This window comes from Alligator mississippiensis, chromosome 2 (assembly GCF_030867095.1).
Source record: "Alligator mississippiensis isolate rAllMis1 chromosome 2, rAllMis1, whole genome shotgun sequence".
In the NCBI taxonomy this organism is placed as follows: domain Eukaryota; kingdom Metazoa; phylum Chordata; order Crocodylia; family Alligatoridae; genus Alligator; species Alligator mississippiensis.
The window spans coordinates 52,740,841-52,752,895 of NC_081825.1; the positions used below are offsets into that span (position 1 = coordinate 52,740,841).

General features: G+C 38.3%; 1 protein-coding gene across 2 annotated transcripts in view; it reads right to left on the reverse strand.

Annotated features, from left to right (window-relative positions):
* Positions 1-1,168: 1,168 nt before the first annotated feature.
* Positions 1,169-12,055, reverse strand: part of BEND4 (BEN domain containing 4) — a 51,055-nt gene continuing 40,168 nt past the window's right edge. Inside the window, exons 4-5 of one of the 2 annotated variants that reach the window (XM_019481045.2) lie at positions 11,234-11,474; positions 1,169-5,577 (exon numbers count right to left, since the gene is read on the reverse strand). In XM_019481045.2, coding sequence (XP_019336590.2) covers positions 5,360-5,577; positions 11,234-11,474 — 459 coding nt within the window. In that variant the 3' untranslated portion in view covers positions 1,169-5,359. The remainder of the gene's footprint in view (positions 5,578-11,233; positions 11,475-12,055) is intronic. The other variant, XM_059721674.1, reaches the window with a different exon arrangement.

A 12,055-nucleotide genomic window follows, 5' to 3' on the forward strand; every position in this document is an offset into this window, starting at 1 on the left:
CTATAACCCTCAATATGTACTGCCCAGTCGTGGGATGAATCCCACCAGGTTTCCGTTAGCCCCACTAAGTCATAGGTGTTTAGTGCAAGCAGGGGCGCTAGATGACTTTTTAAAAATGTATAGTATGTGTGTGCACAACTTCCTTTTTTAGTTAAGCAAACTGAAAAATAAATTCCTTCTTACAATATCATACTGATTCCCTACAGGTTTCACAGACCATTAAATCTGGCAAGCTCACAAGCAACTGAATTTAAAAAAAAAAAAAAAAAAAAGTTTACAATGTAAGTGTTGGCTGAACTTTACCAGCCCTGCATACAAAGAGGGATAGTTCTGTTCTGCCTCAAACTCAAGATAAAAGTTTTTAGAGGCATGACTGTTTATCTATGTAGCAGCCATAGTCCCCTCCCCTCCCCCACTACCAGTAAAGTAACTTGGTTGGTATCTTCAAAGAAATTTAAGAGAGTGAGACACCCAACTGCTGCTTCTGAATTTAAGTCCGACTTGGGGGCTTCCCTATGAAAATCCCAGACTTAGTTTGAGAATGAGTGTGCATCCAGCTTTTCTATATATTTTTCTTCCAATATAACACCAGGAAGAGATGTTAAAAATAGTGTATCATGGTGTACACAGCTTTATCGTGAACTTATCTGTTCGTTATTTTCTTAAGGTGCGGGCACAGAACACATTTACTTGAGGGTAAAGGTGGAGCACACAAATGACATATACCCTTATACAGGTATAAATCATTTCATTTTGTCATAATATTAGCTCAGCTGAGTGATGATTATACAGTTGTGTAAATTGCATCAGTGTACCAGTAATTTATCTTTTCCCCTGGTCAATGTCACCCTGGAGGTAACCATTTATCCAATGCAAACTTGATTCCCACCACCCAGTGGTCAGGTGGTATAATAATTCCTACTGTGGACAGCTGGTTTGGGAAAGCTGATGTGTCTAATCTGTGGTATGAAGTGAAATCTGCAGTAAATGACTTTATAGTAACCGCATTGTGCAGACATACCTTTATATGAATGCTTCCTCCTGAGACATCCTATTAAAATATTTAGGGGAAAAAAAGACACTACTACTTACTTAGTACATTTAGTATGTAGAGTAAATAGTGAATGTTGTTGCTTTCACGCAGTGACATTGTACTCAGTACAAAATATTAACCAGAGACTAACTTTTATTGTGCATTGTTATGCAACAGAACAAATGGAACTGGAGGTATGCAGTAATAAAACTAATATTCAAATTAGGATTAACACCTGGAATAGCAAACTGTAGTAACAAATGTTTTTATAATTAAAAAATATTGACTGTTTAAAAAATTATCTAACATTTTTAATTTTCTAAAAGAAATGTGTGCTGCCACATAGAAAACAATTCACACTTCCTATAGAAATTGTCACAAAAAACCTACTAGTCTATATTACACTATGCACTTTGTTGTACAGTATCTGGTATTGATCTATCCCTAGCTTGTAGTTACTCTACACAGTACAGTTATTATTAGAAAGTATTCATAGAATTACATACACCTTAACAATAAAAATATTAGGATTAATGGGCTTTTTAATCACAGTTTTTCCACAAATATTTGTTATAGAAAATAGAGCAAAGGCATGTTGGCACTGATGGACGTGCGGTACTGCTACACGATAGTTCAGGGGGTAGATACATAAATAACAGCAAGTTGGTACATGGTAGGGTAAGATTAGGATCTAATCTTCTGGGATTGTTTGGAGTGACATGATAAATAGTAATTCCCTTCTGTTACAAGTTTTCCATTTACATATAACATCATAAATTAATATGATGCTTTACAAAACACAGTGCTTAAACATGCTGGGCAATGGCTTAGATGCTATTTCTGTTACTTCTGGTCCCTAGTTCTCCCGTAGTATTATTTCTTGGTTCTTGTAATTTCATAAATGATTTTAGCATAAATTGATTTACAATGCAAGATGAATATATTCCTGGGACTAATTAGAATAAACAGTTGTGAAAAGTTATAAATTAAGTGATTTTTGGTCAAGAACTAACATGCCAATGTTGTTGTCATAAACCAAGGACAGAGATTTAGTCTACTACTTTAAAAACAAAACACATAAATGGCTGACTGACTGACTAGATCATGTCCTCTGCACATCTATGACAGCTCTATGATGGATGCAAACACTCAGCTAGAGCAAAAAATTGTTCTATTTGAGTCAAAACAGGAAGGCTGTTTCCATATGTATGGAGCTTTCCGGAATCATTCTATAAATTTGGTTACTTTGCGCACTAGGAGAGCACAGCATTGAGTGATCTTTGTGAATTATACCAGCAGTATAGGGCAGAAGACAGACTATGCTTTATACTAAAAATAAAGACTAAGCTTAGAAGCTGCTTTAACAAATTATTAATAGAGAGAGGTCTATCCAGTTCAGTAATATTGTTCTATATTATTAAAAATGAAGCTTTTAATCCCATACAGTTAAATATTGGAAAGAAACTTGCACTGTTTACAAAAATACATCCTGGTACATACTACTGTAGACAAGATTAACAGTCGCACATTCTGACATGTTTTGCCAAGTAGCTCTGGTAAGTGTCATCACATTAAATGTAAACCAGCAAGACTTGCACCATCAGAGCAAGGTAACAGCTTCTAGAACTGTTCTTTTTTTTAAAAAAAGTTTAAGTTTAACAATGAAAAGTCATTATTGGATATCTACACTAACATTTTTAGACATTGAGCTTCCTCGCAATGGGCCATCTTATGCTACTGATTTTTAAGCAGAACTTCATCTTGGCTGCCAAGAGAGCTACTGGTCAAAATACCAATGGCATACAGGGACCAATGCAATTAAGCTATATATTCATTTTCAGAAATTAACTTTCTTGCTCTAAGTTAAATGAGAGATTTAAAAAAACACTTTAACAACATTAGAAAAAATAAAAATGAATTAAGAGGTATTGGATGTTTAAGGGCCTAAAGCACATATTAAGCTAGACAGTAGCTGGAGGGTGCATTCAGAAGATTATTTTCTGAAACACCATCCAGGTACAGCCTGTTAGAAGCTGTAAGGAAAGCATGGTTTTGTTCAGAAAATACACAGTGCTGAAGTGGCTTATATGCTGCCATGCTTCCTTGCCAACTGACAGGAGGCACCACATCCATAAGAGACCCTTCTCAACAGTGGCCAAAGAAGAGGCTGATAACAGGAACATGTTGACTTGAGAAATTAGTATTTGAGAACCTGTCTCAGTATTTTGCCCTTGACCACCTAGGAGTTATCAGAGCACCTCATGTCCAAGGAACCCTTTGGTTGCTTATGAAGAGTGTTGTCCCAAACCAGTAGTCACCATGGAAACAGTTAACAGATTTGCTTGGCTAAAGATTCATAAACTGTGGTGTGAGGGAGGAGGGGGGCACACATTCAGGAAAACTGGCAGAGATGAGGTAGAGAGGTAAAGGTGATCATAGATGGAGAAAAATCAATCTAACAAATACAGTTCAACATGTGCATCAGACAGGAAGTGTTGCCTCAAGAAAAGCTGATTCTGTAGCCAATCCTCATCCAGTAGTGATGAGGATAGCCTGACTCACCTGAAAGAAGTAGGACGACTGGAAAAATGCTGAAAATGAGAGGGAAGGGTAGCATTTCTTTGGCATTAGTTTCCAGAGTGCATCTATGTTTCACAATATTACTGTAGTGGCACTGGATCCATAGCTGTGATATTAAAAATCTCAAAGCAGTTGAATTTATTATCTTGGCATTTCCTTTCAATATTATGTTCCGTTCTGACCTGGCTTCATTCCTAGCAGAAGTATTTGTTTACAGCTCTTATTTAAACCTGGATCCCTTGGTTAAGTGCCCAGCAGCCAAAAGGCTAAATTAGGTTCTTCTTGTAGAACCCCTCCCTGCATGCACCACTGACTATCTGATTATGAGGACCAGCACATTCTTAGAGAGATCAGACAATGAGCATAAAACACAGACAATGGCACAAACAAATGCAAATTAAAATCTTTAAAGCTATATAATACTGCTGCAGAATAATAACAACAATAATAAAACTATCTCCTCAAATGGCAATTTGTGGTTTAGTAATCTCATTTTATGAAAACTGCAGTGATTAGCTCTAATCCTTTCAACAACTGGATAAATATAGTATTTATCAATTACATAGAGTAATTTTTAGTGGGTTAGCAGTACCTGTTACTGTTTGATACCTCTGTAACTGCCAACAACCACTGCCACTTTACTCTGGCACTGGAATTTTATGGTATTAAGTGGACAAAGGAAGTGTTGTTTAGGATCTGAGAACACAAAATTAAATGGGCACTATAACATGTTTAAGCTACCTTTTATAATTTATTGTGCTATTTTTAGTCAAAAAATGGAAGGCCACTTCTTTTGCCACAAGCTCTGAGCTTGATCCTAAACCTCTTCTTAGGCAAAACAAATAGGCAGACAATAGGCAGACATGTTTCTAGTCATTTGCGGTGCAAACAGAAGTGACAATTATCTGGCCACAAAAAGCAGTTTATACCTGTGACCAAATACAAGTGAACAGCTGTAAACAGCTTAAAAAATGGCCAATTAGGTGACAACCTGATCCCTCATCACATGAGGTATCAGACAAAGATGCTACAAAATGTAATGTCTCTTGTAACTTGTGTCTGCAGAGCTCCCAGCCCATTGCTGTTTTCAGAATGGGAGGGGGGAAAGTGAGCAGAGGGAGTTCAGTCTGTGGGGTTTTCAGCCCTCTGGTGGGTTGTGGGGCAGGGGAGGGGCTCTAATTCACCCACCCTTCAGCACCAGTTTGGGAGCCCCAAGCATGAGCTCCCTCCACTGCCCTTCCCCCGCCCATTCTGAAAACAGCCAGCGCTGGCTGAGAGCCCTGGCTGTTGCTATGGGAACCTGGCTGCAGACTCCCAGCCCCAGATGGATTCCCTTCTCCCCAGGAACCAACACTGAACTTCTGTTTGGTCTGGGGTAACACTGTAACCCAGAATGCTTTGCAAAAATCCTTCTGAGTTACAGCTGGGAGCTGCACTTCTGTCTGCAACCTTGAGAATGTGTTAAGTTACATTTTCTTTAGAATGATATGAAATGAAATTGCAGTTTCCTTTAGAAACAATGAAAGGCTTGAAAATTATAGGCACAAACAAATTCCACAGGTAGGCCTTGAAATAGATTTCTTTGTTAACTGGGGCACTGGGTAGGATGGAAAAGCTGGAATGTTTGCAGTATGAGTTTGAACATGCTTTGGACTCTTAAATGATTTCAAAGTAAGTATATCTAACCAACAGTCTCTTCTAGTTTAAAACATCTGCTACAGTTGTATGGTTTTTCTTGCCTTGCTTTCAATCTCCAGATCCATCTTGCATGCCCCTATTGAAGACTTCATCTTGTGAACCTGGATGGTCAGTCCCTTCATAATATGAGTTACCATTATGAAGGAAAGTCCCCACTGCACGCCCTTGACGAGCATGTCCTACTGCATCACTGAACACCTTGTTTATCTGTTCTTCAGATGGCATCCACCAGTCAGGGTTGGAAGTACAATGCATCCTAATGAACTCTGTGGGAAAACAGGCATTGCTGAGAAATGACTTGTCTTTGTAAGAGTTATTGCCTAGAGAGCAAGTAACAAAATAATTGACTATTCTTATGATATTTAACCAGAAGTAAAACCTTATGGGAAATGCCATGAAAATGCCAGTTAAACCTATTACATTTTTACACAGAGTTATTTCACCACATGCATCTAGTGTACAGATGTAAAGTAAGTATGCTAGTTCTGAGAAATATAGAGTCAACTGGAAAGAGAACTTCTTGTTGAAATAAAGTAATAAATATACTTTTTATGATACAGTGTGTGCAATGCATGTAAAAGCTGATATGAAATCAGGAATGTCTTTTATTTGAAACTTGCACCACTTATGTATGCCACTATGCATACATTCATAGAACTTTAGGTTCTCGCTCTGCTGGCTACCTAGACATATACAGATTTCAATAACCTACAACCTGCCAGATAATATCTTTGGTACTATTTGAGATGGATGCCACTTCTCTTCTAATGGTAGCTCAATTTAAGTTCTATATTCTCTGTGTGCTTTTGAATATGATCGAGTCTAAACTGGTCACAGAAATAGCTAAATGAAACCATGGGACTAATTTGTCCTTTTTCCAGACCAGTGGATAAAAGCCATGCAAGCTCTGCTTGTATCTTGCTTAATTTGTTTGTTTAAATGGCTAGTGTGCAAGTGTCTTTGTCCATGAATGTCCCATTTTCTTTTGTAGTGTTTAACTGTTACCTTTTGCTTTAAGATTTGTATATGCATTTGAACTGCTTGATCATATTAAACCTACAAAAGTGGTTTTGACAATTCTACAACTCTTAAAGTCAAATGCACATAAAAACCAGAGATACCTAGACCTCAAAATATAATTTTTTGAAGTGCAGTCATTTTACCACACACATCAGAAGCACTGTATCTTATATAGAAATAGGCCTTCTTAGTTATTCTCCAGAATTACGTTTCTCCATAAAAGAATGCCTATCTCAAAGGACATTTCTGGTTTTATGTTCTAATACTGACAAGCCAACAGCACAACTGGTGGCATAAGTTAACTTCTATTACTGTCGCCACCTTCTGAGTGCAGGGAATATTGTGTTCTGCCAGGAATTACAATTTAAGTATTGCTCACTTTTGGGAGTGACTTTAAAAGACCAAAAAGAAAATATATTGGCATCTTTCTCTCCAGAAAGTTCTTCTAATTGATTCTGTTAAGGTGACAGGGAGCGAGGTCAAATATCTTAAAAAAAAAAAAAAAAAAAAAAAAAAAAAAAAAGCGCTTAAATGTCATTCAAGAAATGACATTGATAGTGGAAGAGGCTATCTTTGCATATGCCATGTTAACTCAGACTACAGTCCCATATGTCACACAGTAATAGGGTCATGTTTCCCTGCATGGTGCTCAGGGGGAAGGCGACAAGAAAGTATTAGGAGTTGAACAGGAGAAAGTACAGGAAGGGAACAGTAAAACTTTTTTTTTTTTTTTTTTTTTTAGGAATACCCACTCTTTTTTCCCCTCCCAAAAAGGAAGCCTTTCTATTTCCCCATCATCCTTCTTCACCCTTCTAGGCCCTCTATTCTGCTGACAATAGTCTCAGGTAAGGAAGGCACTCTCTCAAGTTAGTCTGGCTGCAAAAAGATATGCAGTTCTCAATTCCTGCCACAGCTAGATTGGTAGGGTTTGATCCTAATACTCACAGAAAGCTGGGCTATCTCCACCTTGTCAAGGCAATGCAAAGATGCATTAACTCACAGATTTCTATGAAGCAGTTTAGCAGGCCCAATGGACCCTGCATATTTTAGTTTCCTAGGGAAACTACTAAATTATTTAGGGAACTGGCATTTTTTCCATGGAGAGCCAAAGGATATATACATCTGTATTAGCTGTCTATTGGCAGTGGTGATCCCTGTCTTATTGGTCAGATTTACTCCTTGAACTCTCTTGGCTGGAGGGCTGTGGTGGGCATGATCTCACACTTCTGCATGAGTATAACATATCAGTTGAAATTTAAAGCTGCTTAGAACTGCATGATGTCCTGCTGTTCAACTCTGAAGCTTCTAGGTGAACTTTAGACGCACTGAGTTCAGCAGCAGCAGGGTCCTTTGTGTACATAGCAATGCATCTTCCTCATTTTTGAGCTCTTTCATATCATTTTATGGTGCTGTAATATCTAGTTAAGTTTGTTTGTCTGTGGGTTTAGTAGCAGAAAACATTGTTCTTTAACTTAAATTTATGGAAAATGGTGCTTTAAAGGTATTACCGGGTTACATAAGTATACCCCAATTAAAAAATTGCTCTGCCAGGACTTGTCAATTGCTTCTACTCCAAATAGGTATAATCTACTTAGAGACTCAAGTGTAACCAGTGCAGCTGCTAGTATAGACAGGGAGCAGGATTTTATCAGACTGGTCACAAGTTGCAAGTAACCTCCTTTGCACTGTTTAGCGAGAACTAAGTTGTGGGGTATATCTATTCTGAATTTTATTCTAATTCATTCTATATTTATACATACAGAAGGCAATTGCTTCTAGAATTGTTCTTTAAAGAAAACATATCAGATGCCTAAGCCTTCATGAGCAACAACTCACTTTATCAAAAGCTCTGCATGTCTTTTCATAGCGTCTGACAAAGTGAGCTGTTGCTCATAGAAGCTTATACATTTCCTCTGATTCAGTTGGTTTATAAGGTGCAACTCTACCCTCCTTTTGCCTGACTACAGGCTAACATGGGTAACTGTCTCTCCCTGCTCATATTGACTTATGTAATAGCCACACTTCTGTAATGACTGCACCCCTGTATTAATCTCATAATTTTTGAAAAATAAAGCACTTGGGCAGTAGCCACATCCTGATTCCTAAAGACAGATTCATAAGCCATTTCCCTTGAAAGATATAATTTGTTGAAGAATGAAATGCAGTCATGTGGGAAACATGCACCATGTGTCCTTTAGTTCCACTTTGCAATTGGTTTAGCTTGGAAGATTGTGCAAGATGGGGAAGTATGATCAACATTTGAATTACAATTTTGGTTTAGCATTAATAATTCCCTCAGTCTTGATCCAGGGGCCAAATAATAGCCAATGCCTAGAGAACAAGCCTTATTAGGGAAAGTTTAGTTAAAATAATGAAAATCTTACTGGCCCAGGTCTATTCTGCCTCTAAGATATCTAAGTATTTGTTGCCACTAGCTCAAAAGTATGCCTTCTGGCACAGGAGTGTGTGCCTGTTCTACCCTGGGAAACATACAGCTTTCCCATCCTCTTAATGGGCAGCCAGTGTGCACCCAGAGGGCAATCCTACTGTGTTCCCTGGGAAATGCATACTTAGCTCTCCCATTCTGATAACAGATAATTTTACACAATCCACAAGGACCATCCTAGTCCACCCTGGGAGATGGAAACAACTCTCTTATCCTCTCAAGTGCCTAGTCATACATGCTTCTGTCATTTGGGAATCCAGCTCCCTCAGATAGCAGGCTTCTTGTTAGGATCCACCTCATTTGTGTGGAAGTGTCTCCCTGGACCTTTGTAGGTAATTGCTGCGAGTGGCAACACAAGAAGAAGATCTACCTGCTTTATGCCCAATAACTCAGCAGTTAGAGCATCTTCTGAGAAAGGGAGAAACCTAGGGTCTAGACATTCCTCAGCCAGAGAAGATCTGAACACCCATATTTCTCTTCCTAGGAAAGTGTCTACCAAGCTATGGAGAAGCCAGAGTTTAGACCATTCTCTATCCTCTTGTTGAAGCTGGGCCATTAAGTGGAAAGCAATGCCTGAATTACTGGGACCAGAGACGAGTATATAACATGGAGCCTGACTCTGTCGCTCACTGAGGAAGGACCTCTCCTGGGAGGGAGGGAACCCTGGGTTTTAGCCTCTGTTCCTAATAAGTGCTTGCCCATTTTTACCCATTTTTTTAGGTGTGATTAACCTGTTAATCGTATCTTAAATTATAATAACCTAGCCACAAATTAAGACAATTAATGGCACCACAAAACATGACACCAGCCATAAAATTATTCCACAAATTATGTGTAATAATTTTGTGGCTGGTTTCCAAATTGAATGCATGGCAAGGTACCCCTGATGCCAGCTACATGTATGATGAAGCTTAGCTGATATCTCCCTTAGACCCAGGACTGCACGGGAGTCTCCATCTGGCTCCAGTGTAGTCCCAGCGCTGGGATCCTCAATCATCTGACTGTCAGTTCCAGCCCCAAGACCACATTGGAGTCTCTAGTCAGCTCCAGTGGTCCCAAGGCCAGAACTGACAATTGGCTGATTATCAGTCTCAGACCCAGGACCACACCAGTTCTCCTGCACTGGCAAATTGAAAATGGGTGCCCAGTAGAGTCTGGGATCATGATTCTGGTCTCCCCCTGCACTCACAAGTCATGATGGCCTGATTGGGATTTGATCCCGAATCCAAAAATCACATTCTATCATGTTTGTGTGTCATAGCAGGAGGTGTGACTGTTGGGATTAGGGAACATCACACCATTACATGAACAATGTGCCATTGATTTTAGTGGCTGCTGCACAAGGTGGTATAGGATTTAATTTAGTAACACAGACACCTGAAAGCCATGTAAATGCCACTTGTGTTTAGAGAGTGACTACTATATTTAAGAAAAAGAAACACAGAGAAAAAAATGCCAGAAACTTGCTTTTAACCAAATTAAAAAATATATATATATAAAATAGTATGTAAAATGACAAGAAACCTTTATAAAATCTCAGAAAATAAAAATAGGCATTGTTATAGCAGATTAGATCATCTATCCATTTTACAGAGTATTCGCAGTCTTTCACATTGGTCAGATGTTTCCAAACCCCCCTCCCCCCCCCCTCCCCCCCCGAGTGGACAGATATGAAATAACTTGCCCTCGGGGGGAAGTTTCCTCTTAACCCTCTCACTTAATGTTGTTGGTTTATGCCCTGAAGAGTAAGGGTATGGAAAATGTACCTTTTAACCACTGTAAAAGGGGATGGGGAGCTGTTACTTGGGAGTATGCATCAGATCTCTCTCTTATATCAGCATGATCCCGTAGTGATACAAGTTAGCTAAATTCCCTTAACACTGACCCTGAATGAAGGATTAAAGTTGCAGTGGTTTTGCTTCACTTGTATTGCTATAGAAACATGCATGTGCCAATTACATTGACAGTTTATATCAGTATCCTTTGATATTGATGTCTCTATGGGTATGTCTAAAATTTAATATTCAACTTCCTGTGGATAAGCTCATCCATATAAAATATGAGTCCTTGCCGAATCCTACTTTGAATTATATATTACAACACTGAGTTCCACAGATTATGTGTTAATTAAAAAAATCTTTTTTTTTACAATGAGACACAAAAGAATAAATGTCACCCCATTATTGTATTATAAGAGAGGGTAGCAAGACCTTCTGATTTGCCTTCTTTGCCAACTGTTATTTTATACTCTATTATCATGTGCTTACTTAGTTGCCTTTCATGTAAACTAAACTTCCTCAGTCTCTCCAGTCCTTCCTATATTCAGAAGATTTTTCATGCCTCTACTTTTCTCGGAAACCCATTCTATTACAGTAAGCTGAGTGCTCTATTGAGCCAGAGCCAATGTGGTGAAATGAGATCACATATGGTGGACACTGAGCGAAAAGATGCAGTACCTCTGAGACATGTTACTTTTACTGGATCCAGAGGACGTCTTTCAGGACCTGTCTCTCCTGACTGCACTGACCTTTTCCTTTTTCCAAGGCCGCATGAGTACTTAAGCTCATCGGTTGTGAAAACAAATCTGATGAGATATCGAAGTAGCCGCCTTCCATCTTTCTTTGAAGAATTTACAGCCTCATCCCACTGTTTACTAGTGATGTAGACAGGATAGTTGTTCAGCAGCTGCTTGCTTCCCTGAAAAAGTTAAATATTTCTATTACTTACAAGGCACACAACTACATACGTCAGTTCCAAAGAAAAAAATGCTTTTAAGTAGCTGAGGTCCTAACAGTGAAATGTATACTGAGGTGAATAAGTAATTGTTCATACTAAGAACAGGCACTTTTAAAATTAAATTTGCATTTTCTATAACAAGATCCAGTAAGGTACAATGAACATCTTTTGCAAGAGTAGCTATTTATAACTTGCACTTTAACAGGTTAAAATGTGTCAAGATCCAATGACTGGAGATACCATTTAAATATAACCTTTCTTCCTAATCTATTAAAATGTGTAAAAAGGTCTTTGAAGAGTGTGATCAAACAGGTTTCTTCTTGGCAGCTGACAGTTAACTACTTCAGAAGTGACTTTTTATAGTCTATTTTTATAATAAATTCATTACTTTTTGTTGAACACACCTATAACTTGACAACAGTTATGTTACTGTGAAAACTATAAGGAAAATAAATAAATCAACTATAAAAAAAACTAAAAGCTTCATTACTATTAATGAATGCCACATTAACTCAAATTATAGCTTTCTGCAAATGCTACCA